Raw genomic sequence first — 15417 nt, forward strand, 5'->3', positions numbered from 1 at the left:
CGGGTGGCCCAGTCGTCTAAGGCGCCGCGATTCGCTGTGCAGAGTTGCGTCCCTTGGGCACGCCAGAAACCTATGATTGTGGTTTCGAATCCCGGTTCGGCCCGAATATGTTTCTAGGTTTGTCAGCACCATAAAAGTGCTGTGGGTTTCACCGAAGTGGTAAACGTCTAAGACCTGCATCACTTCGGGCTTTCCTCCCACATTAAGCCGACATGCCGCGATATAACTGGAATACTGTTAAAAGCGGCGTTAAAACTAACTGACTCACACACTCATTATTCAGTCTTGCTTGACAACGGTATAAGGACGCTATTACAGTATAATAAAAAAGTTCTAATACATACACTGTTGACTACTTTTTCATCCATCAACTTCTAAAAAATGCCAATCAAACAATTTACCCATTAACGTCTTCAGAGGCCCATATAAGTAATATAAGATGCAGGTACACTTTCCTTTTTCCTCAGATTCGTGCTGGTGGATAACGATGTTGCCATGTCATTGTATAGTAACAATTCACCAATCAATATCAAGTCTGTGCCAGAGCTTTCTCAGCATTTGGTCCATTTCAGTTGATTGGCATCAGTTTTAACATGACGTGTATCGTGTTTTGACAAATTTCTAGAACTACAAAGACAACAGAACAATGGTTATTTAACAAATGGAGTAATGATTTTCATTGATTTTTCTGATATATTTATACATCGGATTAACATGTACAGCGACTTTGACAGAGAAGAAATGTCAAGCACCTGGTTGGCATGATACTAGTGCTGGATATCAACTGTTCGTGTCAACGCACAGAAAGAACTGACAGGTACAGGATCTTACCGAACAAGCCAAGACCGGGTGCAACAGCCATGGGTGTATTCATGCTTGTCATGGTAGGGCTTTTTGTGAATATTGTACATGGTTATAATGGTTGTCTAAATACCTCCATACGCGATCTACGTAATGTGTCCACCGGCGAGAGGTCATTAAACGGCATACTGACCATGCCGACAGTTTCAAGTTTAGCTGAATGTGCCGTGAACTGCGTCAACGTAACCGGCTGTGCGGCTTTCTTCTATCACCAAACTCTTCTGAAGTGCATCCTAAACTCACAACCGGTGTCACAGTTAAATCTCACGTCAGAGATGTGGTGGCTTGGATATAACCTTCCAGGTAAGTCTTCCAATTCACTGTGCAGAGTTGTGTCCCTTAAGCGTGTCAGGATATATAACATGCCGTATGATTGAAATATTTGATAAATAAACTATTTTAAAGTAATTACAGTAAACTACGTTTATAATGAACACGCTTACAACGAACTGACGGATATTACGAAATGTGTTTTTATCCTGTCCATTTGCTGTATATAAACTAAGCGGCAAAAGAAAGTATAGTTTGGTAATTTGTAAGTTTCCTAAAAACAGCGATAACTAGTGGAAAGTGGGTATTGGGAATATGACTGCAAATGGAACAGGTACCAAAAACCACCTCACCAGAACGCGCCACCTTTGACGGCTCTCGTGCGGTGACAAAAAAATGGTGAAACAGGTTTCTCGCCTATGGCATAAACTGCACGTGCATGTTAGCTGTATAAATGCGTTCGTCTGCCGGGTATAACCACACGTGATGAAAGCACAGAAAAGAAATGCCACGACTGAGAGAGAGAGAGAGAGAGAGAGAGAGAGAGAGAGAGAGAGAGAGAGAGAGAGAGAGAGAGAGAGAGAGAGAGAGAGAGAGAGAGAGAGAGAGAGAGAGAGAGAGAGAGAGAGAGTATGCCAGAAGGTTTGGTTGTGCACCATTGACAGTAGCCAGGCTGAACACCATTGACAGTAGCCAGGCTGATTCAACGGTACAGGCAGACAGGGAGGACACAGGACAGGCCTAGAACCGGACGACCCCGAGTGACAACACCACTGGAAGACGGTCACATACGGCTCATTCACCTGCGAAACAGATTCGTAGCGGCGATGGCGACGGCAGCAACAATGTTGGGACATCCCATTAGCCAACGTACAGTACTGCTTCCGTTCTTACAAAACCAACAGCAGGGGGCATTGTTTCAACACGACAATACCAGGCCCCATACTGCAAAACTCGGAACTTTCTAAACCAGCAGAACGTTGACATTTTGCCCTGGCCTGTCCAATCACCCGATATTAATCCTATTGAACATCTGTGGGACAATCTTCACATATCGATTAGAGCACGCCATCAGTCTCCCGTCAACAGACAAGAATTGCAGCAGGCCATGAGAGACGAGTGGCAACGGATTCCAGTCCACGTCATCAGAAGACTGACGTCATCGATGAGGCGGCGTATCACAGCATGCATTGAGGCAGCTGGAGGTCATACACGCTATTGAAGGCAACTGTGTCGACAATGAACTTGTAGTGTGTCTGACAATTTTTTGGTGGCATTTCAGACAACTTTTGAAAATGAAATTTCTTACCCCGCCATTGTTTACCTTGAGCTTACATTACCTGTGATTGCACAATTTCATTCAAACTGTGGTTGATCAATCATTTGTTACCCCTCCCTAGATAATATTATAAGTCACAACAAAACCTCTTCTTGTTATTTTTTTATCGATCAATGAACTCGACCTATACTTTCTTTTGCCGCCCAGTTTATGCTGTATATATATGCTTATATCGAACTACGTTTTTAACAAACTAGAATTTTAATTTAGTTTTCCCTTTACGTTCGTTATATCCGTAGTTTACTGTACTTTTAATGTGGTGTATACTGCCGTGACTTTTTTATCAGGCTGCAATTTAATGTTACATACAGTAATCTGCAACCATATGTTCTACGTATTTTAGACACTATCAGACAAGTTGCATCAACTACCACGTCAACACTTTCAACTACTACTACAACAGACGCAACTGCTGCGACAACTTCACCTACTACTGTTATGCCAACTACTGAAACAGCTACTTTGACACCCTTAATTACTACAACAGCTGCAACTACAACAGTGACACCTGCAAATGAGACACCTGTTATTTCTACGTCACCTGCAACGACTTCGACGACAGCTACTACGCCGTCTAACCCAAATACTACGACTTTGACACTTGCTACCACGACAACTGCGACGACAGCTGCAACTTCTACAGTGACAACTGCAACTGCGACAACTGATGTTCCCACAACAGCTTCAACGACTGCGACGACGGCTACTACGCCCACGAACCCAACTACTACGACTTTGACACCTGCTACCACCACAACTGCTTCTACTGCAACGACAGCTGCGACGGTTCCTATGACAGCTGCAACTACTAATGCGACAACTACAACCACCACGACAACGACGACTGATGTAACCACTGCTCCTGCACTGATCTCGTCAACACCCCCAACTACAACAATCGCTGCAACTACTACAGTGACACCTGCTACTGCGACAACTGTTGTTCCTGCGACAACTTCAACGACTGCGGCGACAGCTACTACGCCAACGAACCCAACTACTACGACTTTGACACCTGCTACCACGACAACTGCTTCTACTGCGTCGACAGCTGCCACGGTTACTATGACAGCTGCAACTACTACAGTGATCTCGGATAATGCGACAACTACAACTACCACGACAACGACGACAGATGTAACCACTGCTCCTGCACTGATCTCGTCAACACCCCCAACTACAACAATCGTTGCAACTACTATAGTGACACCTGCTACTGCGACAACTGTTGTTCCTGCGACAACTTCAACGACTGCGGCGACAGCTACTACGCCAACGAACCCAACTACTACGACTTTGACACCTGCTACCACGACAACTGCTTCTACTGCGTCGACAGCTGCCACGGTTACTATGACAGCTGCAACTACTACAGTGATCTCGGATAATGCGACAACTACAACCACCACGACAACGACGACAAATGTAACCACTGCTCCTGCACTGATCTCGTCAACACCCCCAACTACAACAATCGCTGCAACTACTACAGTGACACCTGCTACTGCGACAACTGTTGTTCCTGCGACAACTTCAACGACTGCGGCGACAGCTACTACGCCAACGAACCCAACTACTACGACTTTGACACCTGCTACCACGACAACTGCTTCTACTGCGTCGACAGCTGCCACGGTTACTATGACAGCTGCAACTACTACAGTGATCTCGGATAATGCGACAACTACAAACACCACGACAACGACGACAGATGTAACCACTGCTCCTGCACTGATCTCGTCAACACCCCCAACTACTACAATCGCTGCAACTACTACAGCTACACCTGCTACTGCGACAACTGTTGTTCCTGCGACAACTTCAACGACTGCGGCGACAGCTACTACGCCAACGAACCCAACTACTACGACTTTGACACCTGCTACCACGACAACTGCTTCTACTGCGACGACAGCTGCGACGGTTACTATGACAGCTGCAACTACTACAGTGATCTCGGATAATGCGACATCTACAACCACCACGACAACGACGACAGATGTAACCACTGCTCCTGCACTGATCTCGTCAACACCCCCAACTACTACAATCGCTGCAACTACTACAGTGACACCTGATACTGCGACAACTGTTGTTCCTGCGACAACTTCAACGACTGCGGCGACAGCTACTACGCCAACGAACCCAACTACTACGACTTTGACACCTGCTACCACGACAACTGCTTCTACTGCGTCGACAGCTGCGACGGTTACTATGACAGCTGCAACTTCTACAGTGATCTCGGATAATGCGACAACTACAACCACCACGACAACGACGACTGATGTAACCACTGCTCCTGCACTGATCTCGTCGACAACCCAAACTACTACGATTGCTGCAACTACTACAGTGACACCTGCAACTGCGACAACTGATGTTCCTACTACAGCTTCAACGACTGCGACGACAGCTACTACGCCAACGAACCCAACTACTACGACATTGACACCTGCTTCCACGACATCTGCTTCTACTGCGACGACAGCTGCGACGGTTACTATGACAGCTGCAACTACTACAGTGATCTCTGATAATGCGACAACTACAACTACCACGACAACGACGACAGATGTAACCACTGCTCCTGCACTGATCTCACTGTGGGTGGAATCTGTCGTACAATTCTCCTCTCAATACAGGGCAACGCGGTAAGTAGACTAGCATATAAGGGCATAACTTGGATTCCTGTTTAGCTCACCTGGCCCAAAGGGAGATTATGTCATGGCATATTTGTTCGTTGTCCGTCGTGAACATATTCTCACTGGACCAATAAATCTGAACCTTCAACCAATGATGACACCCCACTGTGATCATGAGGTTCCGATCCAATTATTAAAATGGCCGCCTCAGCAGCCATATTGAAAGAGCTAATTATGGCCATTACATAGCAATTTGCTTTCCAAATGGTAAATGTATAGTTAGTAGTGCTGTTCAACAAATATGTTCCGTTTTATACAATATTGAAAATGATGATCCTGATTTGACCTTTGTACTTTGCACTGTTATGACCACACAGGCAATTTATGGCATTGGCTAATCGGGATACGACCTTTCACTGCAATACCTCTCCGTGTCAAGACCTCAGGTCACGGCAGGTAAAGCCCGAGAGAACACTGACCGCTCAATATGTATGAAGTATGCGTGGCTTCTTGATCCAATCAGTTGTTAGCTACAATCAAGGAAGGACTCTTTATATATACTACTCAAAATTTGATAAGGATCACTAGGTGATATGTGTGTAAGTTACCACAAACATAACAAAAGACATGACTCTGACTCAGAAACGTGTTTATTCATGTTATGAATGAAAATGCATGAACGGCATGAACTTGTATCAATATGGAATGTTTGAAATCTGCTAACACCAAAAGGCATTTCATTAAAAAATGTTAACAGCAAACAAGAGAAAGAATTACACAGTTATGAGGGATAGTCCATCATTACACTTAGTCGATGAAGTCTCAATATCGAGTATGACCTCCCCTTGCATCAATGACGGCCTGACAACGTCGAGATATGCTGTCAATAAGCACCCGGATGTTCCCAATGGGAAGGTTGTTCCACTCTTCCACGAGGGCATGTCCGAGCTCTGCCAAAGTCGTGGGTTGTGCTCTACGGCGTGAAAGGGCAACCTGCAGCATGTTCCAGACATGCTCAATCGGGTTCAAGTCCGGCGAGCGCGCTGGCCAATCCATGCGGACAATTGTCTCCTGCTCAAGGTACTGCTCAACCACCCTGGCGCGATGAGGACGGGCGTTATCATCCATCAGGATGAACTCAGGGCCAACAGCACCAGCGTAGGGTCTGACGTACACATCGAGGATCTCATCCCGGTACCTCACCCCCGTCATTGTTCCTTTCTCCAGGACATGAAGATCTGTCCCTCCATCTCTGTTGATTCCACCCCAGACCATGATGGAACCACCACCATAACGGTCATGTTCACTAATGTTGGCATCATGGAAACGTTCACGTTGTCGTCGCCACACCCGCTGCCTCCTGTCTGTAAAGTCCAAACAATACCTGGACTCATCGGTGAACAGAACTGGAACCCAATCGTTCCGTGTCCAAGTGACATGATCTTCAGCCCATTCCAATCGCTCCCGCCGGTGTCGAACAGTCAGGGGGATTCAGACACATGCCCTTCTCGAGTAGAGACCTGCATTGTGAAGACGATTCCGTATCGTCTGAGTGGACACATTCACCCCCGAGGCGTTCAGGAGGTCGTTACGTAGGCTGGTTGCTGTCCAGAAGGGATGACGTCGTGCCTGAAGAGCCACAAAATGATCTTGGCGTTGGGTTGTCGACCTCTGACGACCACCCCCATGTCGGTGTGCTGCTGTACCAAAATTTTGCTGTCGGGACCAGGCCCTGCTTACAACGCTCTGGCTGACGTTTAGTGCATTGGCAACGTCACGTTGTGAATAGCCAGCATCAAGCATTCCAATACATCTTCCCAGTTGTTCTGTCGTCAGGCGACGCCTTACACGTTGAGGGGGCATTGCGTAGATAAACGTAGTGTAAACACTCAATTGAGTTTACAGTTTCACAATGAATCAGACACCGTTGCCTGATTGGAAATCGTGCAATGGTAGCAAAAGCATGAACTGTGATGTGAAACGCATTTCCCATGGCATGAAATGCACGTGCACGTGTGTTGGAGACGTTTTTGATTTCACTTGAACACAATATTGCCAGTTATGCAGTTATTTTGTTTTTTTATTAAGAAAAATATCTACGATCCTTATCAAATTTTGAGTAGTATATATATTCACAGAAAGAATTTGAGATACGTGGAATTAATACCTCTGGGCTCTCAAAAACTATCAAGAATGTGCTTGATTTTTTGCAATCTCGAAGAACCAAGATTAATTCTGTCAAAATATTTGATTTCCCAACTTTGTACACCACTATCCCACACGACAAACTTACGGAAAAACGCGATCCATAGGATATCTGTCAATATACGTGGTCACAATAGATATTGTTAAATGTCTATATTCAGAGGTTCAGAACAATTTTGCCAAAAATGAAAGCAAATGTTATGCGAAGATTACTGAAAAAACAACAGGTGAAATGCTATACTTCCTCACTGATAACATCTACAGTAAACTACGTTTATAACGAACACGCTTATAATGAACTGACCGATATAACGAACTTAGTTTGTAGTCCCGGCATGTTCATGTTCATTTTGTAATCGGAATCGTACAGTCGACTCTACTGTTGGCAGAAATATCTTGTGAAAATGGAAAGAGTTTCGTCGATATTTTTACTAAAACGATTCGACTTCATTTCATAAGTAACAAAAAGCATAAATTATCCTCCGATGGTACTCATTTTGGGCGGTGGATGACATGGAGCTAAAACACGACGGGGTGGATAAATTTATCCACAGCAATATAATAGGCTTGTTTCATCTATTGTCGTAGTTGGTAGTTGGACAAAACACATATGTTTCGTTGTTTTGCGATATCATAAATTTTGACTTTTTGTTTGTTTAAACTTTGCACGTATATTTTCTCAAAATGCATTTCTTTGCACTGTAAATATACTGTCCACGAAATCCACCGGCCAATGAAGATGTTACTTCCAATGACTGATGGCATCTTCATTTGAGTCTAGTCCAAACTTGTTTTGACCTTGCCAGTAAGTTCTCTCAAATGACATTTTGACTCTTCTGACATCTACTGCCCTTACATTACCTGACTTAGGGAGCTGATTATTTGATAAAATATAAGATAAGATGTAAGGTAAAAGAAACTTGTACAGTGTCTGTTAATGTTGACATTTTAAACTACACATCCAGGTGAGCTACAGTGTGAACTTGAAACAACTTCAAACAACGACTGGTAATTACTTTTAAAAATACAGTATAACCACAAACATTGTCAATGCCTAATCCGAATTTCAAGACTATCTCATGATTGAAAGACTTGATAAATAATCTTACCTAATTTCATGTTGTCTGTGAAAAAAAAGCTCATCGAATCTTTCTTAAACTCTATTTTGAGCCATAATCAATGTAAATTGAGTGAATTCAGTTACATTTGCTCGAACACTCTATCTCTCAAATACAAATACAACTACAAATATGCAGCAATGAATATATATTATATATTTTTTATAACGTGTTTGAATCGTTATCTATCGTGTAGTTGTCCGATTTTCGATCACGAACGTTGATACTACTAAATTTCGTTTATACGACATACTCGTTAATCCGACACAATCATATGCAACCATCGATGTCGGATTAACGGTACTTGACTGTATAATGAAAACTCGTGTATATTCTGGACAGTACAAGCATCCAACATTGCCTTCACAGCCTTCTCTGAGAGTAAATACTTTTGTACATATAACAGTAAATAGTTTAAGCAAACAGACTGAAGCAAAGATCCTCAGACGAAATCTACTCACCCTTTTATGCAAATTTTGTGAGTGGCGGGTGCAGCTGGTTGGGCAGGATCTGCTTACCCATTTCGTGAACAGATGACGTCATCGCTGGATTTCAGTCATCCATTCATATAATTTTCACAGGTATTTTTCTACACTGGAATCTGTTTCTTCGGATACTAGTACTAGATTCTCTGTTGTTGAGGTTTTATATTTAGACAACTATATTTTGATTTGATCTCACCGTGCTAAATTTGTTATCAGGAAAGGGGCGGTCGGGTAGCCTAGTGGTTAAAGGGTTCGCTCGTCACGCCGAAGACCCGGGTTCGATTCCCGACATGGGTACAATGTGTGAAGCCAATTTCTGGTGTCCCCCGCCGTTATATTGCTGGAATATTGCTAAAAGCGGCGTAAAACCATACTCACTCACTGCTAGCAGAAAATAAATAAAATAAAAAAAGTGAAGACTCTATTTCAACCACATGCCCTTAACCTAACACGAGTTAATAGATTTATTATTTCGTAACTTACGACTCTTGCTGAGAAGTTGTTTGATCAAGGTTACAACATTCAAGGCCTTAGGAAAGCTTTCAAAATGGTAGACATGTTGAGGACGTTTCAAAATTGACGCTACAGGTTACACACAACCAAATGTTTTCCCATAGACTTCTATAGTAACGTTATGATTTTTTTAAAAATAACTAAGCATTCAACAGCTATTACCTGTATGTGTGTGCACAGTTTGGCCCTAGAGCAGCAATAAAAAAAATAAAAATGACTAGCTTAGCCAGCTCCTTTTCCGAGTACCGGAAGCTAAACACACCACCCCCAGCTTCGCACCAAATGTCACCTACTTGAAAATAGCTGTGGTCACATTCAGCATAAGTCATCATGTTGAAAAAGACAGTACTAAATATAGACAAACATGGTCAGTTTTAATAACTGGATGGATGTACATTTGAAAGACATAAAAATCTTACAGAATATCCTCCAATCACAGCCTGCAGATATCTCTCGATCTGCACTGAAGGCTCCCTACGAAAACCGCACTGTCCAAACTGGTTCTGATTTGGTGTAGTAGAACCATCAGTGACAAAAATGGTGTCCAGTGCAATTCCCTGTATTTGACCTGTACCATATGTTCCCATGATTTTTAGGTGAACAATTGACTTGCCTTTGCATGTGTTTGTGACGGGTGCCACCGGTTGGGCAGTATACGCTCACCTTTTCGCGAACACATAATATCATCACTATTTGATAGTGATTCATAAACACATGTTCATTATATTGTCGGAATCGTAAACCGACTCGGCTTTTAGCAGAGATTTCTATTGAATTATGGAAAGGGTTTTGTCGCTTTTATTTACATGACCCTATTGAGGTGGTGAGGTGAAATGGGGTTTAACATCGCGTTCAAAATAAGTGTACTTATATACGTGCAGGTACTTGCGTGTTGGTTTGTACGAGTCCGGACTGATGCTGGTTTTATACTGCTAGCCCACTGAGATATAGCTGGAATATTGCTGAGTGCGGCGTTAAACAACAAACAAACAAACAAACAAACACAAACAGCATGTTTCAGCGTCATTGGTCCAGTGGTTTCAGAGGAGATGTTTACAGACCATGCCAACAACGATGGACAAACATTCCATGTGAAATTTCAGCGTGACGCGTTTTAACCCGGACAACCAACTCAGACACAGTATACAGATTCCGAGCCGGCCAGTCTATGTTTTATCCCCTTAATACCGAGCACCAGGCAGGGTAACAACAAATATCTTTTGGCATGACGTTGCCAGACGCGAACCTCTGAACTTTCACTCTCCGGACAGACGCTCTATCCACTACACCATGGAGGGGGTCTCCAGACAGACGCTCTATCCACTACACCATGGAGGCGGTCTCCAGACAGACGCTCTATCCACTACACCACGGAGGCGGTCTCCAGACAGACGCTCTATCCACTACAGCATGGAGGCGGTCTCCAGACAGACGCTCTATCCACTACTCCATGGAGGCGGTCTCCAGACAGACGCTCTATCCACTACACCACGGAGGCGGTCTCCAGACAGACGCTCTATCCACTACACCACGGAGGCGGTCTCCAGACAGACGCTCTATCCACTACACCACGGAGGCGGTCTCCAGACAGACGCTCTATCCACTACACCATGGAGGCGGTCGGTCCCTGATGAGATGAGTCTCACCTGACAAATGGATTTAACGATGACTTTACGTTTGGACATGTTTAAAACATGTCACCAAATAGCCATTACGAACTCGGTATTTCATCTCGATAACATTGCACCTGCAAAGAACATTCAATTCCTTAGCAGAAATGTTAAGTTACAGCGCGAGCAAACAACAGGACATCCGATATCGATCTGACTCGCACGCAAGCTCGATATTTTCTTCACAGTCGTTCACTAAAGATTAATGTGAACAAATAATTTATTAATTTTAGGAATGAAAACAAACCAGGATATGACACGAGGGATGATACTATACGTGATACTTTGGGTAAAGCACTAATGGATATTAAAGAACATTATAAAAGTGACAAAGAAAAGAAACAAGCTTCCAGGTCTATAATGGAGAAAATATACTGCGATGTTGCGATAATCCCTTGTCTATGGAATCAATGACGTATATGCATTAGATTAATTGATTAATTTAGTAAATTGCGGGACGAAGACCATCAGTCGGAATGAAACTATAATCTTCGAAAAAACAATCCATTCATAGTTAGATTCAGTAAGTTCGGAAATGTTTCACCTTTGTGTCCAAATGCAGGTGTTATTTACAATAACACAACAGTTCAACATACAGCTGACAAAGCTGCTGAGAATGGAGATTTCCGATGCCAATGACCTAGCAGCATATTCTGAATATCTTCAACATAGGTGCCTTTGAAGTACAGGTAAATGAAACGCCATAATCATAAGAAATCTCAACTCAAAGCAGAGTCCACTAAACGATCCCGAAATAATATTGCCCCTTCTGCTCACATTTTAAATAAATGCAACAAAATCTTTTACATATTCACAAAAAATCTCTACCAAATGCAGAGTGGATTTGCGATTCCGACAAAATCATGAACACGTGTGGAATAACTACACAATAGTGATGTCACCAGGTGTCAAATAATAATAATAATAATAATAATAAGTGCATTTATAACGCGCCAGATTCCATTCACCATGTGGATGCTCATAGCGCTACACTATTATTACCCCGGTCAATGGATCAGTGAGCACTGGATTTTCATTCTCAGCTCCCTGGGGTGTATATCCTGGAAAACATATTTACTTTAAACTTGCAAATAGTCTTTATTCCTGTTAACACTAATTCCTGTTAATTGCCATAACAATACCATTTTCTTGATAATATGCTTTAAATTTGGGGAATTTTGCAAAATGGCAGTGGTATACACGCATCACTAGTTTGTGCTGTTTTGGACACCCACTGACCTTACCATGCTGATTCAGAGCAAATATAAGCAACGTAAACAGAACGTCATGTACAAAAATTACCTCCTCTCCTGTCAAGCATCGCCTTTTTACGTATCAACATGATACAACTACATAATTAGTGTATGCTACTAACAAACCAAGTTATACCTCTCTTACTTCGGTGAATACAGAAAATATGACACGTCAGCGCCAGGAAATAACCTGTCTCGATGTTCCGCCGAAACAGATTCCATTGTAGGTAAACGGCAAAACTGCAGGGAAAATCATATGAATGGATTAGCGAAAACCAATAATGACACCAGGTGGTCGCAAAGAGGGTATGCCCTGTAAGACATCTGAATGAAGTATGTTTCGGATTATGCAAATATGCTAATCGTCTAAGACAGACAAATTTTTCATCCGATTTCAATCACCAGGTGGTCGCAAAGAGGGTATGCCCAGTAAGACATCTGGGTGAAATATGTTGCAGATTATGCAGATATGCTATCCGTCTAAGACAGACAAAATTTTCATCATATTTCTATCATGTATTTTGTATTAGCTGGAGTGCCCAGAAAATAATTGGAACTCCGGATGTATACCCCGCCTATGGCGACGACCCCAACGCATGGGCATCAGCTGAGTGGACCGGTATTGAGTGGATAGAGGTACGTAGGCATTCAAATACCTAATACACGGCAATGACACCTATGCTCAACGCTATCATCCTAGAAATATACACTTCGACCTCGTCAGGGTTTCCATGACTTTCAAATAACACAGGAGGCCCAAACTACTAGTTTTATATATTCTGTATGTGTATTTAAGCTCGGCAACATTATATTGTTGATGTCATAAAGTCTGATGATATCAAGCTACCTGTAACACTGAAATGTCTTCACTGTTCATGTACGCTGTACCAAATCTCTTTTGCAAAAGCTTTAGTCGCCAGAAATAGGGTTGCTCCGAAGTACGTTTCTTGTTCCGAATCAGCTTCTCCGAATATATGTTCAGGTTCAGATCTCCCAGTCGCTGTACATCACCCAGGTGGACATATACGAGACCTACCACGCAGGAGGAGTGAAGGTGGTATCTGCCTGGAACCCGTCCACGTCCAGCTGGGATGTGTTGTGGCAGGTGTCTACCGTCTCTGTCCTCACCGCCAGCAGGATCTTCTCCCCTCCAATACAGGTATGTACATAGATATCTACCCCCTCCAATACAGGTATGTACATAAATGTCTACCCCCTCCAATACAGGTATGTACATAAATGTCTACCCCCTCCAATACAGGTATGTACATAGATATCTACCCCCTCCAATACAGGTATGTAGATAGATATCTACAGCCCACTAATTCAGGTATATACATAGATACCTACCTCCATCAATACAGGTATGTACATAGATATCTACCCCCTCCAATACAGGTATGTACATAGATATCTACCCCCTCCAATACAGGTATGTACATAAATGTCTACCCTCTCCAATACAGGTATGTAGATAGATATCTACAGCCCACTAATTCAGGTATATACATAGATACCTACCTCCATCAATACAGGTATGTACATAGATATCTACCCCCTCCAATACAGGTATGTACACAGATATCTACCCCCTCCATTACAGGTATATACAAAGATATATACCCCCTCCAATACAGGTATATACATAGATATATACCCCTATCAATACAGATGTGTACATAAATATCTACCTCCATCGATACAGGTATGTACATAGATATCTACCCCCTCCAATACAGGTATGTACATAAATGTCTACCCCCTCCAATACAGGTATGTAGATAGATATCTACAGCCCACTAATTCAGGTATATACATAGATACCTACCTCCATCAATACAGGTATATACATAGATATCTACCCCCTCCAATACAGGTATGTACATAAATGTCTACCCCCTCAAATATAGGTATGTACATAGATATCTACCCCCTTCAATACAGGTATGTACATAAATGTCTACCCCCTCCAATACAGGTATGTACATAGATATCTACCCCTCCAATACAGGTATGTACATAGATATCTACCCCCACCTATAGAGGTATGTACATAGATACCTACCCCCTCAAATACAGGTATGTACATAGATATCTACCCCCTGAAATACAGGTATGTACATAGATATCTACCCCCAACTATAAAGGTATGTACATAATTGTCTACCCCCTCCGATACAGGTATGTACATAGATATCTACATAGATATATACACCCTAACAATACAGGTATGTACATAGATATCTACCCCCACCTATACAGGTATGTACATCAATATCTACCCCCTCCAATACAGGTATGTACATAGATATCTACCCACCACCAACAAAGGTACGTCCATAGACCTCTTACACAACCTATACAGGTAGATATCTACCTTCTCCTTATACATGTATGTACATAGATATCTGCCCCTCACCAATGTTATGTGCGGCTTTACGCTACAACCATAACAACAATCAACTTTAAATTGTGGCCACGTGCCGCTTCCAGCCAGTTTGTCTTGCCTTATATTTACATACTCTGAAGATTGAATAATTATGTGGTTTCCCATGATATCTGTTTTTTTTTATTGTTTTCGTTTCCTCTCCAGACACCAACGTACAAGACTGATCAACTGCGGATTGAGGTCGACTGCGGCCCTGCACAGCACTGGGTTGAACTGGATGCAGTGGAGGTCACCGGATATGCGTAGTTGCATGTTAGATATTTGCATCACTACGAGGCTATCAAATTATTCAATTAAATCTCGAATTTTGAGTGGGCGATATCGGAACTTGGATATGTGATTTTCTTGTTGCCAAGGTCGACTGCCGTTCAAAACTTAATATTTGTTAGAATAACAAGCACAGGAAGTGCTAAGCTTTGTTTGTTGTGTATTTGTAAAGAATGCAATTATATCGTCAATGTATTATGAAAAAACTTCGGTAGCAGAACATTAAGGAATTCTATATGAGGGAAATTGAGACGATTTGGTGCCGGGAGCAATGAATTATGTATGTGAGATGAGGTGAAATGGGGTTTAACGTCGCGTCCAAGCTTATGTAATTATATATGT

The 15417-nt window shown here is 42.6% G+C and overlaps 2 protein-coding genes across 2 annotated transcripts; both read left to right on the plus strand.

The window, feature by feature from the left end:
- Positions 1–995: 995 nt before the first annotated feature.
- Positions 996–4722, plus strand: LOC139464669 (uncharacterized). The gene is made up of 3 exons (XM_071246192.1): positions 996–1164; positions 3153–4497; positions 4599–4722. Exons 1-3 carry the CDS (start codon positions 996–998, stop codon positions 4720–4722), a joined length of 1638 nt encoding a protein of 545 aa, XP_071102293.1.
- Positions 4723–4975: 253 nt separating this feature from the next.
- On the plus strand, positions 4976–15054 carry LOC139464670 (F-box/LRR-repeat protein 4-like). Its single transcript, XM_071246193.1, has 4 exons — positions 4976–5124; positions 12890–12995; positions 13342–13518; positions 14953–15054. Exons 1-4 carry the CDS (start codon positions 4976–4978, stop codon positions 15052–15054), a joined length of 534 nt encoding a protein of 177 aa, XP_071102294.1.
- The last annotated feature ends 363 nt before the right edge of the window (positions 15055–15417 follow it).

The sequence above is a fragment of the Haliotis cracherodii genome, unplaced genomic scaffold (genome assembly GCF_022045235.1).
Source record: "Haliotis cracherodii isolate W230 unplaced genomic scaffold, xgHalCrac1.p SCAF_17, whole genome shotgun sequence".
NCBI classification, from domain to species: Eukaryota; Metazoa; Mollusca; class Gastropoda; order Lepetellida; family Haliotidae; genus Haliotis; species Haliotis cracherodii.

Excerpts from the sequence above, each read along its gene's own strand:
- LOC139464669 (XM_071246192.1), top strand. The coding sequence starts at position 996 with ATGCCGACAGTTTCAAGTTTAGCTGAATGTGCCGTGAACTGCGTCAAC. Across the intron at positions 1,165-3,152 it reads GCTTGGATATAACCTTCCAG|CTTCAACGACTGCGACGACG; the intron begins GTAAGTCTTCCA and ends TTCCCACAACAG. Across the intron at positions 4,498-4,598 it reads ACTGCTCCTGCACTGATCTC|CTACTACGCCAACGAACCCA; the intron begins GTCAACACCCCC and ends CTGCGGCGACAG.
- LOC139464670 (XM_071246193.1), top strand. The coding sequence starts at position 4,976 with ATGACAGCTGCAACTACTACAGTGATCTCTGATAATGCGACAACTACA. Across the intron at positions 5,125-12,889 it reads TCTCAATACAGGGCAACGCG|CTGGAGTGCCCAGAAAATAA; the intron begins GTAAGTAGACTA and ends ATTTTGTATTAG. Across the intron at positions 13,519-14,952 it reads TCTTCTCCCCTCCAATACAG|ACACCAACGTACAAGACTGA; the intron begins GTATGTACATAG and ends TTTCCTCTCCAG.